At 37.4% G+C, this 27220-nt stretch overlaps 3 protein-coding genes across 3 annotated transcripts in view; 2 read left to right on the top strand and 1 right to left on the bottom strand.

Annotated features, from left to right (window-relative positions):
* Positions 1-8793: 8793 nt before the first annotated feature.
* Positions 8794-14155, top strand: Smp_173230.1 (hypothetical protein; the record flags this gene model as incomplete). The annotated part of the gene is made up of 3 exons (XM_018797580.1): positions 8794-8884; positions 9953-10673; positions 13604-14155. Exons 2-3 carry the CDS (start codon positions 10311-10313, stop codon positions 14153-14155), a joined length of 915 nt encoding a protein of 304 aa, XP_018652608.1. The 5' UTR covers positions 8794-8884; positions 9953-10310.
* A 1970-nt stretch (positions 14156-16125) lies between these two features.
* Smp_173220 (hypothetical protein) lies at positions 16126-18931 on the top strand (the record flags this gene model as incomplete). Its single annotated transcript, XM_018797579.1, has 2 exons — positions 16126-16302; positions 18404-18931. 2 exons carry the CDS (start codon positions 16126-16128, stop codon positions 18929-18931), a joined length of 705 nt encoding a protein of 234 aa, XP_018652607.1.
* Positions 18932-19251: 320 nt separating this feature from the next.
* Positions 19252-27220, bottom strand: part of Smp_093280 (histone deacetylase 3) — a 14330-nt gene continuing 6361 nt past the window's right edge. Inside the window, exons 7-11 of the mRNA XM_018797578.1 lie at positions 25858-25938; positions 24422-24560; positions 22903-23137; positions 21177-21304; positions 19252-19656 (exon numbers count right to left, since the gene is read on the bottom strand). Coding sequence (XP_018652606.1) covers positions 19602-19656; positions 21177-21304; positions 22903-23137; positions 24422-24560; positions 25858-25938 — 638 coding nt within the window. The 3' untranslated portion in view covers positions 19252-19601. The remainder of the gene's footprint in view (positions 19657-21176; positions 21305-22902; positions 23138-24421; positions 24561-25857; positions 25939-27220) is intronic.

Here is a 27220-nt window from a genome sequence, read left to right as displayed (position 1 = left end):
TCTCACATACAGAAGGTTCTATTCTCCAGCTAAGAGAGAGATTGGAAAAAGACAAAATGAGTATTTGGCAGTATGAACAACTCAGATGATTAAATTGTTGTTAGACCAAAGAATCAGGTGAAAAATACAGACTCCATGCTGGGCAACCCTACTTTTTTCGACATTCGAGTTCAAAGTCAAAGCCTATTGTAATGCAAAAATGCTTTGATGAACAGTAGTGAGAGGAGTATTGAAGTATATTAAAATTTCACATCACACAAATTAAATTGTGTTACTTAAGTAAGGAGTCAGTTGCTTTGATCTGGGGGCCGATGGTGTGATTCTGTCCGGATGACATTGGTAGCTTAGAAGAGTGAGTGAATTCCTGGTTAGGGGGCTTTAAGGATACAATACCTAATATACTAGATTTTATTTGTGTTGTTCTAAAGTGGAGGCAGGAAACGCTTATAGGAAAAATATGCAGCTTCCTCACAGGCAACACAAGAACAGAGAGCAGCTTCTCTGATTTATTTGGACGTTAAGATGTCTTAAGTATAATTAATTGCTCATATTCACGACCTTCATCCACTAATCGCTGAATCACCACAATGCTGAGGACGACTTCGAAAAAGGCTGTTCAAACAAACAGCTTGAGTGTAGTCAAAGCACTAGAATGCTTGAATATAGGAAGTAACAAATAATCAGGTAAGTATGAGAAACCATGACGACAGGGAAGTATACCCCCGTATAACGAAATCCTTTTCCAAATTACTCATGTTCAAGCGCCTCCGGTCAGCAGACTCAATAATTTCACATATTCGTTAAGACACACTGTTGTTGTATCAGGCACGACACATTCTATCGCATAGAAAAGAATAAAATAGATGTATGAGAAATTTTCCCTTTACATGCCGATAAACACTGAGAAACCGTGAAGCAAAGTATTCTGAATGCGGCCTGGTGAAATTTCGCTACCATAACATTCGAATCAGATAAAGAAATATCACTACAGAGAAAGCGTGTTAGGGGTCTGGTTCATGCAGGAAGATATGGATGCAACAGATGAAGAATTATAATAAGCTTTTTTATCCATGGTCACTAATTCAGCATGCAATATCTGAACGGTGTGAAGGTGTATAAAAGGCGAAAAAGATTCATTTGAGCCCGAAAAGGACCTTGTAACAATCGAGGAATGGACAGTAGACAACGCGTTGAAAATTAACTTTTCAAGGTGTTATGTTGTGAACATTCTCACTCATTTGACACAAAGCACTTAATTTCTCTATGGGGCTCCGCTCTTGATTGTCGCCCCAGAGCGTGATCTCCGGCTTATGACAACAGACAAACTAGACACCAGTTCAGGATCACACGGAAAATCCAGCTAAGGCATACGCCACTCCCCACTTCATGAGTAGACAGCTTGTCGCAATCACTTCAGATTCGCTCCTGACACTGTTCAAAACTCACGTGTGGCCTCATCTTGAAGTCCACAACGTTGTTGGGCTTCCTCTCTTCGAAACGGGGATAAATCTCATGGACTATGGACTGAAACGAGCAACTAAGTGAGTTATGGGGCAAAACCATAATTCCTTCGTGGACAGACTTTGGCGCCTGAGTTTATTCTAACTGAGCCACAGGAGAATGAGAGGTGATCTTTTGATGGCGCACAGCACATTAACTACACATGCCTTCCCAATACGAGCATATTGCCAGAACGTTGTCACCGTCCTCCTCGATGCAACCCTTGAAAGACTGAAAACCAAAGAGCCAACACACGGATACGCTCTGATTCTTTCTCACTACGAGTGGCCCCATTTGGGATGCTCTCCTATTCGAAGTGACCAAGGCACTCTCAGTGGATAGCTTTAATAGGAGATTTGACAGACACGAACTCACTCATGGATTACCATCCTCCTCTTAGTAAAGCTGTGTCTGATGCATGTCTCATGAATTATCACGGTTATCATTGCCGCATATCAGTAAACATTCCCTATCTCTCTTATTTTATTCTCCGTTTCCTCTCTTATTCTTTCGATTTCGTGTCGTTACATATTACCAATTTATTATCTACTTATTCTTGACACAATCATCTTGTAGATAACTAAGGTAGATTGTCTGTGTCGAACAACTGGGGGCCTACTCGAGTTAGAAGGGAATGGTGTGACAAACCAGCTAACTTCGAAGTCACACCTCGCGGTCAGCACCCAAAGCGGATTACGCATTCAACACATCAAAGTACTATGGCTGCTTTGAAGACCGTGTAATACAAAGAAAGTTATTACGTAAATATATCAGTAAGAATGAGTACAGAGAAGACAGTGACACCACCGCCGTATGGGCCAGTCTATGGCGTATGATTAACTGATGCACGTCGGTTGCCCTTGACTTTGACAGGAACCAATGACCTATTTGATATCGGGTGACCCAAGCACCGAATGATTTTGCCAGGGCTCAGTGACATTTCACTGACCCTACAATCTCTTAGTACTTGAGTTATCCCTTTATCATCTTCAAGTTGTAACCAAAGAACCTCCTACCTGGTAATGTGATAGATGCTGGTATCCAGAAACCCCACTGCTCTTGGACAAATGGACTCACTCAACTACATGATGTACAAATCCATAAACAACTACCACAGCAAATATAATTAGAGCCATACTACCACCCATTTAACATGTCCAAATAACAGTAACCCTACCAAAACAGCAGGAAGCAAGCGCGAAGAAATCAGTAGATCTATGCAAGCTCGTAACAAAATATTGGATGTTGTTCCATGGTTTAGAGAATTTGAGAACGTTACGCTAAGTGGTGTTGCCAAGATTGAAGCCGCTCTCCTCAGTATAAAAAATGGACTATATCCTGGTCACGAGAAGTATTCTTGCTTAGGTACTGTGGTTCCCGATACAAGGACACTTCTCATGACCGGGGATGGTCTATCCTGCTATACTGGGGGAAGCAGTCTCAATCTAGACGACACTGCTTAGCGTGGTGTTCTCACAAATACTAAGCCGGAGCGCATTACAAGAAAGTTGGAAGTTGGCTCACATTGTGTCGATTTTCATGGTAGGTCGACGCAGCAAACAGGCCGATAGCACTTCTCTCAATACCCTCAAAAGTTATAGAGTCCCTGATATACGACGGTCTGTGTCAGTGCTTGCTATCTATAAACGTCTCTACACCAACAGTATGGTTTCAGGAAGGGTCACTCTTGTATAACCAACCTGCTGACTGTGGTGGACAGATGGGCAACTATGCTTGATCACAAGAGAAAGGTTGCTGTCTCAAGGTCAATCATATATATCTCATCAATAGGCTCAAATGGCTAGGTATCAAGTCTCCGTTAACTGATTGTCTTACTTCTCATCTAAATGACCGACTTCTTAACGTCAGAATTAACTTTGATTTCTTTCAGGCAACTGAATTTTCTAGTAGAGTCTCCCATGGTTAAGTACTATGACCTCTTTTTTTCTGGATTTATATAAACGATTTTTCACAGTATGTAACATCAGACTGATTACTTTTTGCTGATGATGTGAAAGTCTGAAGAGACTTTTGCAACCGAGGGGATAAACTTACAATTTAGGGGGACCTGGATCGACTTCAAGGTTGGGCAGATGACAACGGACTTACTTCTAACACATTGATGTGTAAATTAGTCCATCTTAGACATGCTGTCAACTACGAATGCAAACAAGGTAACTTCCCTCCACATGTATCCCAAGTTCAAAAAGATCTAGGAATGTTGGTACCCTATGACATGAAGTCTTATGCTAGCTGAGACAAAAGTGCCTTCTGAGCGAACTTTGCACTGGTAAGGTTGAAGCACATTTTTGTCCAGTTCGACGGAAGAACTTTCCATCTTATCTTCAACAGTTTTATTCGACCCCATTTAGAGTATATAACCGCAGAATTTTCCCTCCCCTTAAAAGGATATGGAAACACTGGAACGTATCCAAAGGCGAGCCACGAAATCAGTTGAGGGGCTCAAATTCAAGTCTTATAAAGAGCGCCTAAAATTATTGAACCTTCACTCATTGGGGTAAAGGCGTCTTAGAGGTGACCCAATGACTTACAGCATCCTAAAAACTTCTCGCCATTCCCTTAAACACCCACTTACACTTAGTCCCAACACAAACCTTAGGAGCAATACCGAGAAATCGGAGACATAACACAGTAGAACGGACTGTATACACACCTCCTACTCCTTAAAAGTAAGTAAATGTTGGAATTCGCTGTCCGCTGAACTATTCCAAGTGACCAACCAGGATTTCTTTAGGCAAAAACTTGGCATATTCTTAAGGACTATGGTCAGCATGTAGCTAAAATTTAATAACACTTTTTTCTCTTCTTCAGTCTTCAGTCTTCAGTAATAAGGATAGTAGGTTGATGAACCTGTGTTAATCCTGACAGATTTCCTTCCAGTAAAGGTCCAACTTCTTTTTGAAAATGTTCACTGATGGTGCTGATACCACTTGTTCTGGTAAAGCGTTCCATTCATTGACCACTCGATGAGAAAAACGGGACCCCACCTTTAGTTTATTAGATCGCGGTTTCAGAACCTTCTTGCTATGACCCCGGAGATTATTAGTGCTGGAGGGAGCAAAAAGATAAGACATATTAACACCCAGATCATAATTAAAGATACGAAATGCCAGTATAAGGTCACCTCGTGTCCTACGATAAGATAAGGTGAAAAGGTTTAGACGTTTCAAACGCTCATCGTAAGGGAGTTTAGAAAGACCCTTTACTAATTTTGTCCCTACACGCTGGACACGCTCAAGCGATTTAGTATCCTTTATCAGACAAGGGCTAGCTGCTTGGATACAGTATTCTAAGTGTGGCCTTACATAGGTGGGATATAAAATTCGAAACATATCCTCGTCGAAGCATTTAAATGCTCTGCGAAGCGACCATAGCGCGCGATAGCCTTTGGAAGCAACCGCATTGCAGTGCGTAGTGGTTTTTAAGTCGTGACTTATAATTACTCCTAAGTCTTTGTGCTCTTGAACGCGTGGCAGAGATGTACCATTAATGGTATAATAGTAACTAATATCGTGCCCGATGTGCATGAACACGCTCTTCCTGGAATTAACTTCCAGGCCCCAATCATGAGCCCACCTAACTAATTCGTCCAAATCTGCTTGCAGATAACAACGACCAGTCTCATCTCTTATTGTTCTCCAGATTTTAACATCATCCGCAAACAATAACGTCGACGACTTAAGTAATAAAGGTAGTTCATTAATATACAGAAGGAAAAGTAAAGGGCCTAAGATGGTGCCTTGGGGTACACCACTTTTGACCGGTTTCCATTCGGATAGCGTTCCATTGACCCTTACTCTGTCTACGGTCACATAAGAAGCTTCCTATCCATTCCTGTATAGCACCTGTTATTCCAAAGCTCGAGAGCTTCTTCATAAGACCTAAGTGTGAAACCTTGTCAAACGCTTTGCTAAAATCTATGAATATCACGTCGACAGACAGGCCGTTGTCTAGAGCAGCTGTCCAATCCTCTCTCGCAACGAGTAAGTTAGTCAAGCATGAATACTTGTTACGAAACCCATGTTGCTCGGGAGTTAACAGATTGTACGAATCTATGTGACTCAGTAGCTTAGCCCGAATTAATTTTTCAAGTAACTTAACTACTATACTGGTCAGGCTAACAGGCCGGTGGTTAGATACGATCCGTCTCTGACCATCCTTAAATATAGGACTATGGCGTCTTTCCAGTCTTCAGGTAGTTGAGCCTGTGAAAGGGACATGTTGAAGAGCATCGTGAGCGGTCTTGAGATAATGTCCGCAAGCGATGACAGTAAACGTGGGTGTAACCCATCGGGGCCCGGTATCTTACAAGGTTTTAGGTTAGTTATCAAAGGAAGAACAATATCCTCTGTCACGTGTAAAGGTCCTATGGCTGGTATCTCATTGCCAACGGGACAAGTAGTTGTAACACTACACGTATAGTAGACTTCACTGAAATAGTTAGCAAATGTCTCCGCTTTCGCTAGATCAGATTCAGCCAATAAAGCCAAATTTTCGCTTAACAGTAACGAGGGGATACCATCACTACGTTTCGTCTGCCTTTTAACGTACGAAAACAGTCGCTTCGGACAGGTACGGCTACCGTATGCCAACTTTCGTTCGTAAGCGGTACGGGATTTAGCTATGGTCTTTTTACATATATTCCAGATTTTTTTATATTCGCACTTAAATGATGCCTGACCTGTTGACAAGAATAAGTCCCAGAAGTGTTTCCTACGCTTCAACAGCTTCTGGGTTTCCTTATTAATCCATGGAGGGCAATATGATAGCTTACGTGCTGACCATGGGATAAACGGTTGAGTTACGGATTCGAACGTAGACTTAAACCTATTCCATGCATCATCAATCGATCCATCAGCATCGACCGACCAGTCAATCGAGATAGCATAGTCCCTGATTGCCGGAATATTGGCTCTCCAGATATTAGGACGGGGTGGAGCAGATGCAAATTCTATACCATGTACCCGGAACTTAAAGGAAAGTACGACATGGTCACTATTCACCAGTAGGGGAAGGTGTTGAATGTCGACGATATCTTCACAGTGGTGTGTGAGGACAAGGTTTATCAATGACGGATTATGTTCCAAGTCTATATGCGTCGGCTTAACGATACATTGTACAAGTGCACATTGAATAATTGATGACAGAAGGACGCTATCGAAACCCCCACCTGGAGCTGTGAGCTCTATCCAGTTTATATGGGGTGCATTGAAGTCTCCAACGATGAGACAACATTCTGCTTTACTCCAAGAACAGACGTGTCTTAGGATAAAGTCGTCAGCGAGACAACCCGGACTACGATATATTCCTCCTATCGTCACTAACCCGTTTCTAGACCTAATTGTACGACATACTACCTCACACGTACCACTTACATGTGCCTCCGATATGATCGAGTTTATGCGGAAGTGGTCCCTAACATATAATATTATGCCTCCTCCCTTGCGACTTCTAACTCTATCACTTCTGATACAGATGTAGCCTGGAATGACTGGAGAACAGTCTATATCTACAGTGAGCCAAGTTTCGGTGATAACAATTATATCCGGATTTAATTCGTCTACCATCAAACTTAGTTCAGACATCTTATTCCGAAGACTACGGGCATTCGTGTAACACACATTTAAGGTGTTTTTGGAGACATACGTTCTACCCACACAGGTCTCGGAAGCATTGGCTTCCAAGACCTGACTACCCGAAAACCCTTAATCGTAAGGTTTGCTTCACCGTTTAGCTTTCGAGTTTTTAACTCTGTTAGGGCATTCTTCCACTTGATCCGATCCTCAAGTGGCCAGTCAGGTCGAATGTTTGAGTCACGAGTTTTGCGTGCGTTATTTAGTACTACGTCCCTTTCCTCAAAATTACCGAGTACTAATTTAAGGATCCTTCTCTGTTGGGTTTCGCCTCCAAAATATTTACCGAGTCTGATGACTTTCGAGATATGTACCCCTGGGACCTCATGGGGCAGTATATTTCTGATGAGAGATCCCACTAACTGCAGGTCGTGGGCACGTCTCTTAGCGGGATCGGTGTCTTTCGATTCTTCCAAGTTCCAGATGATTACACTAGGCACCTGTTTAACTTCCTTAAAAGTCGTGTTCACGGCCTTCGACCGTGATGTCAGACCCTGCCGGTTAGCTACCGGCTTCTTACTGTTAGCTTTCTTTACAACAGTGTCATGTGGGTCGAGCGAGTGACTCACAACAACATTTGGTGAAGTTAAACTGTTCCCATCCACAACAGTTTTAAATATTTTCTTACATTTGGACTTGAGCGGAGTTGCCTGATGCTCAGGACGTGAGTCCAACGAGGACTTATCGACTATACGCGCGCTTTCTTTGGGTATTTTTCCGTCTCTTTTACGTCTCCGCGTAATCCATTTCCCACTAGTCTCAGCATCCAGATTGGAACTACTCTGGACGATAGTGGTTCTAGCCGGGTCCTCAGTCGCCGCTAAAGCAACTGGTCCCTCAGTACTTAATAGCATGGCTTTCATTGGTTGTATCGGAGTAGAAAGTTTTGCTTCATGTTGCAAAATTGGGTGTCTGGTACCTGCCATGGCAGCATTTACGACACTGATACAATCTTCGTTATCAGTATTCATGTTGCCGGCACGGCCTACGTAGACCTTTTTAGCTAACGCTAGAAGGCTAATGGCCTCCTGAATGAGTAACGTCTTGCTTGAGCAACAAAACATACAGAGCCAACGAGAATTTGGTTTCGAGCACCTTTTATAGGCAGCAGGGCTTAAGCGGGTGCACATTTTGTGAAACCACTTCTTACATTCGTCACATTGCATCCCTTCTTCCACGGGGAATAAGCAATCTGGCTGTCCACACTTGCGTACAGAGCCGACCATCTTAGAATGAAGCAAAATGATAGGCAAGGTAGATATGTAAGACAAATCACAACCTTAATCAAATAAACAAGCCGCAGTCGACCAAGAATGCTTTGATGCAGTAAATACACGAAAGCAGTATCAAAACACACAAATACAATGTCACGTTAACTGAAATAAATTCAATTAAAATGTAAACAGTAGTTTTGATACGTAATTTACGATCAAAACAGTGAATTTAACTCAACGGAAACAATACCACTGTCCTTTTAAATAGCGCCATACCATTATTATTTCTAGCTTCTTTTTGGAGGCATCAATGATCAATTGTTATTAGGCACGGAAGCCTGTTAAGCAAAAGCTTCCTCTATCCCGTCCAAAGCCATTCAAAACCATTTGAAACTATATTGAAAATTGGAATTCATAGCCGCTAACACGAGTTGTATTGCTACGCTCAGGTTACTTAGGCAATTTGACTTAATATGTATTTGTTAGTTTGAATTCAGTGGAATGTAGGGATATAATGTATGTAAGAGCTCCTTGCCTTTCTGGTAATTAGCCCTCTTTATTCTTTATACTCCTGTTCAATGTCTATGGCTATTTGGAATAACTATACAAACTCAACTTATTTTCCTGTTCTGCATGTCTGTTACAAATTTGTATACTTATGATAGTCACGCTAAATTCAGTATACAGACTGAGTGTCAGCCGTTAATTTATTAGTTCCCGTTCAGAATGTTTGGGCTACCTATTTTTCAAATTCTATAAACATTGAGGCTAACCTACCTGTTCTAGGTTTATCTAAAATAATTTATACGTACAATGCAAAATTATAAATCGTTCGCATGCCAGTTACTGAGAGATTCGTACACAAACATCTATGTTCATGGCTTGTTCGTCTTATTTACTTATCTTTTGGGTAAAACGAGTAACAGGTATAATGAAATGCAAACACTATATATGGTGGGTAGCACATATATTTGTAGCAGTTGAACTTAGGAAAAAACTTCAATGGCTATATACAGGTTCGGAATACTAATTGTTAGAATATTTATGACATATATTTCAAATAATTGCAATTCAAACACGTATTTAAGATGTACTTTTGCAATACTGCACAAATAATGCTGGAAATCTACCGCAACGGAATTTTCACTGTTGGATAAAGCCATTATAATCATTTTACTACTGTTCTTTCGTATTACTATTACTACCACAATTATTCGCACAAATCTAACAATATTGGTAAACATCTTGGTTTTTTGACAAGGGCGATGAGACTGCATATGCTATTGTTGTATACTAGGTCCAACTAGGTAGAATCAGAGTTTAATGCTTACGTACACACTCCACCCTGTGATTGTTTCCGCACTAATTTTTATCCTCCATCATACAGTATTCTTTTTTAATCTTCATTGTCGATATACTTCCACTCTGCAGCAACAAAAATTATAACTATGGCAGGTCAATTATGGTTACTAAAAGGTCGTATATATTCCAACTAGTCACTCTGTATAGGATGTTTCTAAGTCGTTGACTAGTTTGTATTAATTTTACTTTGATTGGTTTCGATGATCTTGTTCTTTGTTTTAGACGTAAGGTGAGTGATTATTGAAGAAGAAACTTACGATTATGCAAACTTTTAAAGGCACTTCACACAGCTCAATAGTCATCTTTTTATCGGATGCAAGTCATTTTCATCGCTTCTGCCTTTATTTGCATCAATATGATTCGTCAACATGGTGAGGTAGTAACGTAAGATAATATGGATCAATACGAAATACATTCATTTTCAAACATAGCTTTTCCGATCATACATGACCACAAACAAAATGACCCTAGTTTTGGTTGAAATTAATTTTGGCTGAGTCTTTTAATCCATATAGTTTTACCCATCTGATATTTTACCGCAACTTATAATCAATCGAACTATTATTTCACATCATAACATATGTGTTCATCAAGCCCACCGGAATTCAGTTCACCGCACAACAGACTTTACATAAGTAAAATCCTTTTAATTGGGACCATTATTGGTATGCTGTGTGTTATCAGTGGATCTTGTGGTATATTATTATGGGGATTCCTGCCAAACTTGATTAAACTGAACAATTTGGCTTTAAGAATTAATGCAGTTCTATGTATAACTGGCTCTCTGGTTGTTTCAGTAAATGTTTGCTATATGTACTGTACACAACTTCGGTCCGTTCATAAGAAGAAACGAAAGAAGAGGATAAATACGTTTAAGAATGGTGTTCACTACTCTGATGGAGAATTATGTCCTGAAAATGAAAGTTTCATTACAAACTATCAGGTAATATGTGTGTGCTTCGTTTTCCATTCGAATGTTATGTTTTTATTGACGTTATTCTGACTTTGGAGGTCAATGTTTCGCTTCATTAGGTATAATGATTAGATTCCAGGCGGTAAATGTTATCTTCAGACATCATTACTGGTTAGTTCTGTACATCAGAAATGGATTAAGATCACTATGCTTTTAAGGAAATTAAATGGAATCCATTACCGACTAAAGTGACTGCAATATTCATCGAGACGTGTCTTTAACCATAGAATAAGCAACACCTTTTTGAACTCTTTTTGTTGTATATCACAATCAGGAATCCTGACTATTTAATTCCTTGTGCACAGACTTTCTCGTAACATTGTTGATTTTTATTACAGAAGTAAACATGTACCAAAATAGAGATGTATTATTAATGAGTTCAAAATATACTTTTTTACGCACTACCACCAAATATTCTCAGACTGTCCCTTCAGAGGCATTTTTAAAATACGGTTAATATGACCATCTGGAGTTAGGCTCAACAGTTAGGAGAGTATCGTACACAATTGATTTTGTTCAATTTTTTATGGAAATTGACCATGTTCATTTTCCTGTCAATGTTTCGTGTTAGAGTATTTATTTTTTGAAAAAAATCCTATCCTTGTTATTGATCCTGCCTTTCATGTAAAATTATCCAGAGGCGTACACCGATAGTTCGCTCTCGTGGGCATCTACCACTGCACATCATCTATCGAACAGGATTCTATCTCTTCCACTTTAACAATCAAGAAGTAGTATATAAAACCTTTAAATCTTCCATTATAACACTAATCCTTCTAAAATAATGTATAAGTATGGGTTCAATGGATCCAAGCACTAAAACTGAAAAGTCACTTTGAGCCCAGTTTGAAAGTATAAATATTAGATTATTTAGTGAATAATTAGTTAGTTACTCAATAGGATATAAATGAGGTTTTCATCCTGTGACAACCTGAAATAACCTATAGTTACCTGTGAAAATAGACGTGATGACTTGAAATTTTCAATGCGATCTCATGTTAACTCAATGCATCCTAATGACCGAGTAATCCAATATACATCTAATACATGGAAACCTATTCCACTTGACTTCGATTACAATAAGTAAAAGTATTGGGTTAATAAAAACAAACTCGTAATGCAAAATATCCTGAGTTTTATTAAATCCACTGGGAATGATCAGTTTTCTGTTTCTAACTTATCATGGGATGCATAAATATTGCACATCACGTATTGGTTGTTATATTCTCAATCGTATTATTAATACTTTACCAGAAGACCTGACTATATCTTATATTGAAGTAGTCATTCTCGGGAACTGGAAATTTGTGGAAGTCAGTAAACATAATCCTGAAAGATAGTGGGAATCTTACATCTTTTTTACTTTACTTAAGTACTCTCTGGACTCAATACATTTCGGCATTAAAGCTAAAAATTGGATATTCGATAGTAAATAGAATATTGCTGATATACTACTTCCTAGTTTGTAACCGGTGTTTCTCGATGTTGCCCGATTCACATCTTAGCTCTCGTTTTGATTTTTAGTTGCCACAAGAGCTAAGTACACATAGAAACTACGCCTTCCATGATATGTACGGTTTTAGTAAATTTGGATCATTAATGAATCTTTTCATCGATATGAATCTTGTTTTCTACCATAACAAACTACACAACACTTGCAGCAAGAGGTACAATGTGTTAAAGCTATTGAAAACAGATAGGTGTATTGGTTAAAGTCACTATTTTACTTTTTCAAGTACGTACTGATGAACCGTAAAGTAGAGGGAAAATAATCATAAGATCACCCTAGTCAATTTCATTCCATCTTTTCTGTTATCATTACTTATTACTCAAACAGACTCAGAGTATTAGATTCACCAAAGAATCCATTATTATATAATATCAGTTCATCAGAGGAATCGTTTTAAATGCGTTATTTTCCAAAGCTGTGCAATCGTATTATTTTATTTCTTTATTTAAACACATAAACACTGGTACAAGGAGGCACTAAATAGATATGCGTCACATAAATCATTTGACTTGTGTGAGGGCTGGGAGACTGCTCGGGTCTCCAGACTAAAGCAGGTGGTTTTCTTAGGAGGCCACACCCAGAGCCTTTGACCTAGAGGTCTAGTGCACAAAGTAGTGGAGCAACGTCAGGAGATACAGTTCCGTGGTAGCCAGTGACCAATAACCGGTCCATGCTCCATTTGTTCCCTCAGGATCCTGGAGCCCATGTGCACGATTGGTTTAGACTCAGGCTTTTCCAACTCCCCTAGTTGGACCCTCTGTGTCCACCAAACCTGTCAAAGCTCCGGAAATTCGCTTTTTGTCCTCTCAATTTCGTAAACAACACCCGTGGTGCAAGAGGGCAGTAAGTAGGACTTCCATGATAGTTTTTGTATGCACGTAGCCATGTGAGAGCATTCGGAGAGCTCTCACATAGCTAACTCTCCCCACTATCGGCCGTACCAGGGCATTTGGAGGCAACCGTATATGTATGTATAAAACTACAAGTTTATAAAACGATTGTACATTTGTTGGAACAATAGTATGAGTCACGATTTGAAATTGGTTAGTTTTAGATATTTATAGAAGTGGCGAATTTATAATACACAGAAAACATGTAATTAGGACCGTAAGTGTCCACCACATCTATGCAGTGTCTAGCGATATTCGTTTCTTGGAGATTCTATGTAAGATGATGTCACATAAGTTCCGAGAACAGATATACTAACATCAAGTGCGTAAATGATACCTTATTCAGAGTCCTAGTAATGATTAGCTCCTGAGTTCCGACATGTACGAAACCTAGAGACTAACAATCGCTTTCCAATAAATGTGTTTATGACTGCTTTTTATCATGATACTGAGTGATATATTTACAAAGTAATGTTTACTATTTTCGTGTACTTGTGTAGCTTTCTGCTCCAAGCTCATTGTCCATGCCTGAAGTGTTCACTACAAATGGTGATTTAACAAGAAAAACATTTGTTTCTCTTGGATCATTGGATTTGGAGAAATTTGAAGTGGTCGGAGTTGTGCACAGAACGAGTTCCAACCTTGATTTCGGCAGTGTTCAGGGTGGTGAAGTTGGGAAGAACCCTGTCGGTGAAAAATACCACTATTCAACTAGTTCGTATCCAAATATATTGTTTGTTGATAAATTCCCCAATATTTTATCCGGTAAAACACTATATTTTCGTGGTAGTAGTAATACCCATGATAACAAAAATGCTACATACTTGACTACGAACATAGATGATATTCGAACAACTACTCTTACTAGTGTTTTTAGTGCTACTCAAAATTCCTATTCCGATGATACCTGTATCACAACTAGTAATCAGAAAAAGCCCTTTACAACTATGTCTTATTTACTTCCTCGGGTTTCTATCCAGGAAATTAAAGAGACCACTTCAAATATACCGGCATCACTATCAGATTTTGTTACTGTTCGTCGAACAAGGTAATTTTCATTTCACGTTACATTTCATAATCACTTAACTGGAAGTTTAATAAAGTTTAGGTTGAATGGAAAAGTCGAATTGTTGTTGGTACTCAGTTTATGTAATAAATACTTAGATTACAAAATAGAACACAAGCCACAATACATGGTGAAAACTTAAAACCAGTTTTCAAAAAAGTGATTGCTACCAATATTAATAACACCAGACAAGCTTTTCATTCGTTCATGTACGGTTCTATAACTATTATGTCGTAATCAATTTGATCCCTACAAATCGAGTTTTAGTTTACATCAGTGAATTATGCTCAGTCCTATGAAGAAACTCGAACAACTTGATCGTACGAAAGATAGAAGTAGGACATCACTTCACTTATTATACGTATAAATATTCGTATAACACCAGCGTATGTAGATCATTGCGAAAGTGCGAATTTACCTTATTTTGGCAGACAATTTGGATTTGTAGAGTCCTATCATTAACATCACCCATTAACTCACAATTCCAATTGACGTTATGTTACACATCGGTGTTCAATAGTGGCTGATGTAGGAATAGGTAAGAAGAAAGTTAAGGGCAACCAAATAACAACAAGGGCATCAGGCTATAAAGCTATTAATTGTTTGTGGTCAGTGCAAACTACCCAATTTAGGTTCGCGCGATCACTGGTTGAAGACGTAAATCCGCTCATTCCTTACCTTCCCTTAGATCCTATATCCTAAAATTATTCTTTACATTTTATTTCGCAACTTTACCTTTTCTTGCCCAATCATACTCTCCATGCGCAATCTTTCTTACTACATCTTATACTACTACTACTACTTCCTTAAGTTTCAACTTCGTAATTTCGTCCCATGTTGACATGGTGTGGCAACTTAACCCGATATACATGTGTTCCAGGCTCTACTTATGACCGATCGATGCTTAGCTTTGTCATCGCTCTTATTTATTCTTATAAACAGACTTACTGTGTATTGCTTGCATTGTTATTTTACGAAGGTCTTATAACAACTCAAATCAAACAATCGTGTAATTAAATAAATGACTCCAACTACTAGTTGGAATCACTTCCGTAACTTCTGCGTTGTATTCAGCTATTATAAATCCATAACAATCAGTACAGGTTCGTGTACTCTAAATCACAGTATTTGCTTGTTAGGACTGCTCCTCTGTCTTAACCGAAGTAGACAGAGCGATGCTGAAATCTACAGCCTATTGGGTAAACTAAAAATTTAAACTGACGTGACATTGATCGGTTTTGAAGACGTTGATGTAGAAAACCCAATCTGACAATTCAATGTGATTAGATTCCATCAGTCGTTTACAAGAGGAACGGTTCCGTTAAAATCTAAGACCCATGTAACGTCTGTGAATAGCAGATTGTTGACAAGTTTTTCTCATTATATAAGCAATACCCTGTCTTGATCAATGTACCTCTTGAAATCTCAAAGTTGAGATTTATTCATTAACATTGTAGAAGGGAATTTACCAAAACACTGTTAGGATGAAAATGACTTCTCCAAATATATCTTATATGAATATTTTCTATACATAACTATTCATCTACTAACCCGTTGTAGTTTCATATTAAGAAATGAAAACATCGCACCATCTATTCCTGTCTAATAGTTATAGACTGCTTCACTACTTGTTCAGTACATGTTTCCTTATTTTAATACTATATTATTATGTATCATGTATTCACCTTCTACACCATGGTTTATTTCAAAAAAAGGTCAGATAGAATTAAACATGCAAAAACAAACCGATCAATTGTAACACCTGCCGGTTACTCGTTGGATGGTCCAGCATTTTCAAAATTAGAAAATATTAACCAAACCAATAAAATCTCTGGCTTACAGAATATTAGTAATAACGAAAAATATCATCTTATTACAAACAAGACAATAACAGGTCGCCATAAGCCTAGCACATACTCTGAAATATCAACATTCGACAATAATTGTACCTTGTATATGACTAACGTAACACCATTCAATGGTCAAGCTAGTCTATTCAACTTGAATACTAACACTATCCCTACCAATGTTTCTAATATAAACAGTATTAATATTGGGAGTATAAATGAGAAAGCCGTTGATATTCATCATACAGAGCCATCAATCATATCATTAGAAAATCAAGCACTAACAGTCAGTAGTTCATCACCTTGTGAATTAAATAATAAAACTACTGTTATTTCTCAACGACAAAGTAATATCAATATAAATAATACACAATCTCAAAATCATGTTCTGTCATGTGCAACACTATTCGCTGCTAATGATGAAGAAAATCTGAATAATAATTCCATTAATGGAGATGTGGCGGTTAATAGTACCAATACTGAAGTTGACGGATTGAAATATTTACAGAGAATCTATTCCAAATGGGGTGTATTTCCTGTTTACATTGAAAATGAGAAAACTTGTGTTAAACGCAATAATGGCAGTATTGATAAATGTGATACACTGTATGATGATGACAATTGTGATGAGAATAGCGAAGCATCTTCACCAAGAAAACTTTCTATTTCTACAATATCTCATCATCATACTAAAGGACCTTTACATTCGATAATTAATCCGGTACAATCATTGGTTAACAGAATGAGAAATCGTTGGACTATTTGTCGCATACATAGAAAATCAAGTGGTAGAAATAGGAAAAATCATCATCAACAAATGAAGGTAAAGATGGAATTATGCACATTCCAGATTTGTCTCCTATAAGTTTATTTTCAGTTTAGATCACAAATTGCTCTTAGCTAAACCACCATTGAAAACCAGAAAGCACTGGGCAGTCGTTTCTTTCCAACATGGGACTTTCCAATACTGCCCTTCTATAACTTTACCGAAGATCGAGCCAAAAACCTTTGATCTCTCAGCGAACGCTTGACCCTTAGACTACTAAGTTGGTTTACATATTCACTTCTAATCATTCGCAATAATGCACGGTTATCATCCTTTTCGATTGGTGATATTTGTCTCAAAGTATCCTACAGTGTTAATCTTGTATTTTTTTTGTAAATAGTGACATTCACTAATTCAAGCACGAGTTCAAATCCAACAAATATATACTTATTTTATCAACAGATTTGTAAGGGAAAAACTTATTTATTAATAACGATAACATTCAAATTGACATTGTGCCGACCAAAATGTGATTATGTGTATTCCGCATTTTGAAACATTTACTTATCAATTGTGTAAATATGTTTGAGAATTATTAGCTTCAATACACAATCTAGAGAGTATAGAATACTCACTAACTTTTCTACCATAATGCAACCCCACTGATATATTATGGTTGAATTCATCGTTACTGTAATATGTTTGTAATGTTTCCTTCGGGTGAATTACTTGACGACGTAGAACCTGACAGAAGGGAGTATCAATTCACATTATCACAGAGAAAGGAAACAATTCTTTTGAAACTGATTTACGATGTAGGGGTTCATGTACTTGGCCTCGAGCCACGCTCCAAATGTAAGGGTTACTGATATCACCTAGCTGGCCAAATCTAAGGTGGGTTAAGGTCCATAACTGCGATCTAGTGACTAGATGTTAAACGTCCTAACCATTGAGCTACCACTCCACAAAGTCAGAGAGCAATGGACAAGTGTTCTGATCCTAGTATGGAACGTCCTCAGAAGTGCGAACTCCTAAGACTGCCATAGATCAAACCTAAGAATTCCAAGTCTCGTGGCAAACGCTTGGCTATTAGAACTATTGGGTCGGCAGAAAAAGCAACATAAAAACCATAAGATTTGGAATCATACTGCCAGTGATAGAATAAAATTAAGCACTAAAAATTGGATAGAATCAAAGAACAAACTGTGAAGTATTAATTGAGATTGTGAAGGATGATAAAAAATGCGCATATCTGTGCCACGGTGACTAAAATTATTAAAAGCACATTACTTAAATATGACTGTCTAGTGGTGTTTAAATAAACAATTCCGCACCTGCCAACATAGCATACAGTCGATAACTTGATGCTATTTTGCTCTGATAATCATTAGATCTCGCTTAGCCTAATCCTATAAAAAGCCAGCAACTAAGCGTTTGCAACATACGCCTTATTAACATTATTCAATAGTGGTTTGTAGTCTTATCAACATTTTATTGCACTCAATAATACCACAATTCATAGTTACTATGATTTTACATTATACTTCCTATCACCATATATCTGTTTTGGCAGATCATAATTTCATTGATTTTTATACCTTGTTTAAATTCGTTTTCCTAGACAAAAACACGGAAAAAAACTAAACTAAAAAGTCTCAGCAAAGAAGCTGTACGTGAATTTTCTGACTTCTCTGATCTAAATAACATCAGTGATACTAGACTGGAAGTTGATAATAATGGGAAAAGACATCGTAGACAAACAATCATTACAAATGCATCAATTTTTTCATTGCCCGCTATTCCACCAGCGTTATGGAATGCTGAACGCCCTGTATGGATTATGGGTGTACCATTAGAGAACAATGGTGATAAAGATGATGATCACTGGTTTAAAGTGGACGCCAACAAACTTATCCTGTTAAGGCAAAAATCAGAATTCACCAACTTAACAGGCAATAAGAATCATCCAAACATCACCGGATCATCCTCTTCAATTTATGCATTTCATGTACGACCACCGCCAAGACTGAAACCAATTACTACAAAAGTAAGCCGACTACAATGTGAACTTAATTTAAATCAGCATACACGTGCAAGATCTGTTGGACAAATGCTAACTTCAGAAAAATCAGCTTTAAATATTGCTTAGTAATTGTCATTTTTATATTTCTTTTTCTATGAAAGCAAAATTATTCGTTGTGTTTTCTTAATTCCTGGTCGATTTTAAGTCAAAAATGTAATTAAATCTAACGACATTCTGTTCATTGTCTCATTATTACTATCATTATACTAATTCATGACCGATACCCATTATCTCGACCATAATGACATTGAAAACAGTTACCATTACATACCAAATAACATCATTGTAAGTAGCACAATTATCTAGTGATTCCCCTCTCTCTCTTTAACATATCTCGATGTAAATACGCGTAGAAGGTAAGGACAATTAAAAAAAAAGCTGGAACAACAATAATTAATAATATACATACATACAACATTTGCCATTAACATCATTTCATACACATAATCTTTTGGTAGGTTTCATAATTCCTTCTTCTTTTTTTTCATTTTACAATTTGTATTTCGGAGAAATTATATCTTCTCCATGGCATGTGATAATGGTAATCATAGCAATAATTAAAATTGTCAATGTTTCACATTTGAGACAAGAATATTTTTTATTGAACCTAAATCTTCAGAAAAGTGGTCTTTTCTACTGTTGTTAATCATTTGGAGTAAGGGTTTGTGTTGAGAACGATGTGCTTGTAATAAAAAGAGACGGATAAAGAAAATTAAAGTGAAAATAACAATTGTTATCAAGCAGCTGTTGAGTCTTGCTCTTCTTCAACAAACATTTCGTTTGGTTTTTCCCTGTAAAGTAAATAAACACATCGAATTTGAGATGATAAACGATTCATAGGTCACATAGTTATGCAACTTTTTCAATAATATAAAATAATGTTTAAGTACGATGGCCTGGTACGACCGAGAGTGGGGAGAGTCCGCTCTCTCTCGAGTATATAGCCTCTACCAGAGAAGTCCTACTCACTTCCTTCTCGTGGCATTACTGTTGTTTACGCAATTGAGAGGGCTAAATAAAATGTCCGGCGCTTTAACCGGGTCGGTGGACACGGAAAGTCCACCTAGGGGAGCTGGAAAACCCTGATTCCAAACCAATGGTGCACATGGGCTCAAGCATCCTGAGGGAACAAATGGCGTACGAATCAATCATTGGTCACCGGCTACCATGTAACTGCATCTCCTCACGATGCTCCACTGCCTTGTGGGTTAGACCTTTAGATCAAAGGCTCGGGGTGTGATCCCCTAAGAAAACCACCTGTTTCGGTCTGGGCAGCCGGGCAGTATCACAGTCCTCACACAAATCAAATGAGATTTGTGTGGCGCATATATATCTGGTGCCCGTTTGTACCAATATTTATGTGTTTAAATAAATAATACTTTTACTCATCAACTCTGGTATGGAACACTGAAATAACATGACTGTATATAGATTGTTCATTATGCAGTCATGTGCAGCTCCTAATTTTTTTGGCTTTCGATATACCTTGAGTTTAGCATTTTTACAATCCACTACGTTCAGTTCAGACAAGCCTCCGACACGCTTGCTCAAGTCAGCTATGTGAGTGAGAGAAATGACCAATGGAATTTGGCGAAATTGAATGAATAAATATACTAATAATTAGCATACATACATCTAGCCTTCTAAACTGAAGAAAAATATGTGCGTGTCTCGCCCATAATTTCCCACCTATTTGACCTTGAGGCGGCATGTGAACATAGATACGTGATATGTTTAAACTCGACCACCTGGTCAAATATCACTATACTTTTCATTTATTAATTTTCTTCATTCCTTTTGAACTATATTACTACAAACTTAGCTACCCAATGAGGATTATTTATCAACTTCCCCGTGCTGCCATCTTTTTACTTTTTCTTCTCGTTGTCATATGGGTATGAGATGTGGTAACGTAGGCCGATGACACACGGGCATATTCATGTCAGGTCTTGTATGTTGTTTAGGGTCAATTCAACTTATATATCCAGGCGATATTCTATCGCTCGGTTAGTAAACTGCGTTTCAACGAAATTCATTCAATATTTGTATGGAATTCATCAGTAGTCATTTGTTAATTCACCAAAATAATGATTGAGCGTTTCATAACGTATTAACAGTTTACTTACAGTTAAACAAAATAGGGAATTGAGTTTTTTAACATTTAAGATTATGGGTGGAGTTAGAAACATGCACCGTTGAATTTCTACTTAAGGACCTACAATTATTGTACTTACTACCTAAGTAGTCCAGTTCGCATATTTATTGAACAAGCCATGTACATTTATAGATAGATATAGATGTAAATTCTTACCGTTCATCATTCGAATCATTACAAAAGTTCGATAGATAATCATTCGGTACATCAGTAAATTGAACACTTGGAGCATGTACAAGTTGTTTTAAATTATCATGAACTGTCATTCGTAGCGCTTCAATATACTACAACGAAAGAATTCATCAATAATAACTTGATGTAAGCTTCATAAAACTGTAGACTAAAACAATGATAGTGAGTCACGTCCAACACTATGTTAAAATCTATTTGAAATACCTATAATTTGACTTTATGGAAGTAAATCTTGTTAATATATTAAAGTTGCTGACTAGTAAATATGTCTTATAAAGAGGATCCATGGAAGGATATTTGTCCACTATATATTGGAGTATTAAAAAAGTTATCGTGAAGAGAAAACTAGTTGGTTGATTTCACTTTAGTATGTAAAATATATTCTATCAGAATTATTGAAATATGTATCCGTAATCTGTACCTCAATTCAGAATCTCATTTATAAGGACAGATCTTAATTACTTCAGAATGTATGACAATCGCTACCTGGTCGATTTGTATTTTTAAAAAATTAGTTATATGTTGATCGGCGATTTGGTGGAGATTAGTTTAATTTGTAACTGGTATTCATTACCGATTAACATCAGTTACGACATCATTAAGAACTAAGGATAACTTATTGAACAACTGTTTCATCTTAGTGTTAGACATCTTAACGGTGTTGCCCTCCTTCTATCCGGCCCCACGATTCGATCCAAAAACTTTCAAGTCTAACTGTGAGAACCTCAATTTTGGATGAACCAGTGTTTTCTGGTTCTCGATAGCATTTTAACTGATGTTGATCCATTGTGAATTAATCATATTTTAATTAAGAGTAGGGTACTTGTTACCAGCTTAGCTGTTTTCCCAGTTGATCTACCACCTGTCAGTAGCTTAATGTTAAGTTGTGCCAAAACTACTTAGAACGCTACCAAAACTAAGATATGTTAAAAGTTTCTTCTTAGTTTGGTTGAACCGATGCACAAACCACTGCCAATTTGTGAGATTTTCAGGACAACCTAAGGACATTGTTGTCATTTCCAGACCTAAAACAATCCTTTGGCTGTATTATTACCTCTTAATTTCCTCATGTTTCAGGTTTCGTGGGAGTTTTGAGATCCTAGAAACAATGCCAAGGGTCAAAGTCTTAAGTGTTCAACGACCATACGTAATATGTATAATACGAAAGAAACTATCAGTCCCAAAATGATGTGGCTGGAACAAAATTGTTCAATGGTGTCGGTAGAGATTGTTTAATTTGTGGTTGAAATCACGGATTGACGATCATTGAAAACCAGAAAGTACTGGAGAACTTTCCCATCCTAGTATGGGACTCTTAAGTAATGCATATTTATGACCCCAACAGGAATTGTAAGCATAACCTTTGAGCCTCACAGCAAGCCTCTAACCTTCATATTGGACATGAGACAGACATCGCTGGTGTCTGTGTATGGTCGTGCAATGCTTTGGCTAAGCTAAAGTTAGAAATGTAAATCATTTGATCCCAACTCTGATTTGAAGTTTATGCACTTGCCGGAAGACCTGAAGGTTATTGGTTCGATCCATGTCGAGATTGCAAATGTGTATTCCTGAGGAGTCCCAAGCTAGTACAAAACGACTTTCCGGTACTTTTTGGGTTTTAATGATTTTCTAATGCTTCTTCAATTTAGAGTCAGCCCATGATATCAACCACAAATCAGAATTAACTTACTTGCCGTGTGTTCGCATTATCCAACTTAGTTGTCAAGTCTGGATGTAATGTATAATCAGGATAAAAGAATTCAATGTACGGGGAATAAGGTAATTCATTGGAAATTTCTTTCTCTTGATCAAGTAGTACAGCTGTTTCATATGCCCAACAGCGTGCTACATTCCGTACAGTATAACCGCCACCGCCAACAACCAATAATGGTAGACCAAGTTCTTTAACCATTCGAACACATCTCCTGAGGAACAAAGGTGAGAAACAAGCACATTCGGAATGGTCATACAGAACTTAATGGAATAATAACACCATGTAGGCCAATTATTTTCTGTAATACTGTGAAAGTACGGCTCTATGGTTCAAGTAACTGATTTTCGAATAACGGATTAACGCGCACAAATTCACCTTACAAATTTTCCGCTGGATCAATGAATAGTAACATTGAACTAATCAATGTAGCTTGCTTATTATTATTGTTTCATTTCGGAAAATATCGCAGCATATTATAATAAGTAGATTGGGTGGACTTTTTTCCCTCAACAGCAAAAGTGCGATATACTTGAAGCTATATTTTCCCAACCCCTATGTTTATTATGTTAAGACTCCATTGAACAGTCTAGATTTGTAAACTGAACTCCATCCTAGTGGTCAAGCATTCATAAGCAACATATCACGTATGTACATCGGTTAGAGTTTCTACATTAGGCAAGCAGATAGTAACCAATGAAATTCTCTGCAGTTATCCTGATGTGTGACAACATGAACGCTTCATACATTCGTGTTAGATCCCTACCGTGATTATGACTGACTCACTGATAGACTCTACTTACGAATATCTCGATATCGCCCATATGCACACTGGTTATATTTAGTGACATCTAGTAGTGAAATCCAAGATGTGTGATCCACTCGACTACGGACATACTACTTGTGTAGAATTTTATTTAATAGTTTAAATGATCTGATTAAGATAGTTTTATCGATTACTTTATTGTTGCTGACTTATTATTTAGTGGAATTAAATTGAACGGGGTTTGTTCATGAGCTTAGGTGGGTTTCATAACTAACAGAGAAACCAATGCTCTGGATTCAAGCACATGCTTAGCTAACGTGCTTCATGAATTATATTAGAACGAAACCTGTAAGTAAAACCAACAGCGGCTTCAAAGAAAAGATTGCTTTTTTGATCACTATATGTTGGATCTACAAAAACGGTGGAGAGATATTATGTACGGGAATAATTGAATAGTACACCAATGATATCGTTTTTTGGCCATGTTCGGTTTTCGCGTCAAAAACTACTCAGCATAGCTAAAAACAAAATTTACCAAACAATCTCTGCATTAATACCATGTTTTCACCTAATCGTATACACGATTGCTAAGGGATGAAGCACAAATTCTTTGGAAACCACGGCCAATAAAGGCAATAAACAAAAATGGTGTTATATTCGTCAAAAAGACTAGTTTATCCAAACTGAATCAACTCACTTTTTTGTCACAAAAAATTAAAAATCATAACTTACCCGTGACCTCTAATGGACAGATTGAATACACCTAATCGATCACAGCCAAGCGAATCAGCGCCACATTGAAGTACAATAGTTGTTGGTCGATAAAATGCAACTACGTCATTTATAACGGCTCGGAAAACACTGAAATACACTGAAATTCGACAAAAAATAAGTCACCAGTATAGGGTTGGGGAGATTGCTGAGTTGTAATCGAGATCATCAACCGACCGATGGTAGACCACCAAATGCCCTGGCACGGCCGAGATTGAAGAGAGTCAACTCATTCTCTACAAATGCTCTCACATGGCCACACGTATACAAACACTGTCAGGAAAGTTCTACTCACTACCTTCTCCAGGTAGAGATGTCTTTTACGGAATTGAGAAGATGAAAAGTGAATGTTTGGTGATTTAACCATCTTGGTGGATATGAAGGACCAACATAGGGGAGTTCAAAAACCCTGATTCCAAACCAGTCGTGCACACGGAATCCTGGATCACAAGGGAACAAATGGCGTATGAAACTATTATCTGTCATTAGCTAATATTGGACTGTATCTCCTAACGTTGCTCCGCTGTCTTGTGGATTAGACCTCTGGGTGAAAGGCTTGGGGTGCGGCCTCATAATAAAACTACCTGCTCCGGTTTGGGCGCCCAGGCAGTATCTCAGCAGGAGTCTCCTACTAGGATGATACGGCTGTCCAGTGCTTCCAGGTTTTTAATGGTGGCCTAACATCGATCGGTTCATGATCTCAAAAAATAAATTGTTTTGAATAAACTGGGGTAATTTTCGATAAGTAACACAATATTTTCAACATCTTTACATAAATACTAGTAATAGTAGTCAACAAAAACAAATAGAAATAAACCATTTTCTGTTAATCATTCCCAGTTAACACAATGTTATAATACTTACCTCAGCTAATGAAACGATCGTTCAAACAGCAATGTAATTCATTTGCTGTTTTGTCCTATGGCTGATAGTGATATTACCTGGTTACCCTAACCGAAGTTAGTGATGGAAAGTTCGAACCTAAGAGTTAACCGGTGAAACCCAAGTATTTTGATCACAAAGCCCCCGCTTCTTACAATTGATGAAGATACAGATTCGGCAACATTATGTCAAATAAATGTGTTAAAAACTATATCCATTTCAAAGAAAATCCATTTTCGCCGCTATAAAAAGTGTGCATAACTACTTAGTTATTTACTGATGGAGATTACGTTTCCCATATTACTATATTTCCAGTAAACTGTGGAAAGTTCCAAAGATACATTAGATTGAAGTAGCATTATATAAATAAATGTTTTAATTAGTGTTCACTGAACGTGAGTAAACAAACATCTTACTAACATGTTAGGTAATCATACAAAATCATTAATCAGAAGTTTATAACGAGGGAGATAGCAAGTATACATATACATAGAGAAAAAGATAATTGCACCTACTATCGTCATCAATGCCTTCTTTTAAAGGAACATTCACTGCGTAGTATTTCCCAGCTTTGGCTCCAATTTCGTACATATCACCTAACAAAAAAATACAGAAAGCAAATAAACTGAATTATGGACGTTATTTTTTGCGGCCAACATATGGTATAACGCCCATAATTGATGTGAAACGTATTTTAGAATTTCAAGACCATAGATTTGTAACTTTTTCTAATCTTGATACAGGATGAATCATCTGTTTTAACATGAAACTTATCTGAAGAGTATTGAAACTCCTGATCAAATACATGACTGTCCAGCCAATATTTGAATTGAGCTACAAAGGTAGTTAGTTATGGGTCTAACAAGAAAAACGACTAGTAACGTTGAACTCTAGTACCTGTTACTTTGAGTCAGTTCGATCTTGGTGGTTTTTATACATTCAACTACTATTGCTAAGCGTTGAAAGTTATGATTTTTTGAAATATAATAGTCACCCGCTTAATTGTTCATTTTTATAGCACTTTTCACTCTTGTTCGTTATGTATATCTCAGTAGAACAAATGGGACCATTGTCACTCTATACAGAAAACAACCGGTTGTCTATTTTGTGTATAGAACAAGTTTTAACAATTGATAACTTTCAGGTGGATCATTTTGAATTGAATATAAAAAAGATAACAGCATGTACCCATCATGGGTATTGACTCTTGTGGTTAGTTGCATTGGAGATCTCTTTATAAATTAAATTTTTATTATGTAACTTTTTGTTTGTTTATAGACTAATCAACAAAACAGCTGTATAAATCAAATCTAATAATCAGAAGGGGTTTTGTGGAGATTTCATTATTTCCATAGTTGAAATCATGAGTCAATTGAAACTACACTACCATGGAAAACCTGGAAGCACTGGACGACCGTTTCGTCCTATTATGGGATTCCTCAGCAGTGAGCATCCACGATCCCGCCTGGCGAGATTCAAACCCAGGACCTACCAGTCTGTCTAATAAAATGATTAATATATTATTATTATTGTTATTATTGATTAATATATTATTATCCAAGGTTAAAATGTATTCTGATCACCTGTTTAAATTTAGTATCCTACAATAAACATTAATAAATGTTCATTTAATTTCTGAATAGTGATTGGTAAAGGAAAAAAAATTTCTTTTATTTAAATTGGAAAAAAACTGTAAATTAATTTAAATCAGTGATTGTTAATTCCTGAAGGCTATTTGATCATTCACAAACCTTATCAATTAGTCTAATTATTGTCATAAACTTTGAAACAGATCAACTTATTGAGATGGTGGAGAATATTTGTAGCTCAGGTGGATGATTTTTATGGAGTTTTGTTCTCTGAGCTGGATGGTTTAGT

Source organism: Schistosoma mansoni, chromosome 5 (assembly GCF_000237925.1).
Source record: "Schistosoma mansoni strain Puerto Rico chromosome 5, complete genome".
Taxonomy (NCBI): domain Eukaryota; kingdom Metazoa; phylum Platyhelminthes; class Trematoda; order Strigeidida; family Schistosomatidae; genus Schistosoma; species Schistosoma mansoni.
Note: the sequence above shows the minus strand (reverse complement) of the source record. Positions and strands in the feature narration are given on the sequence as shown.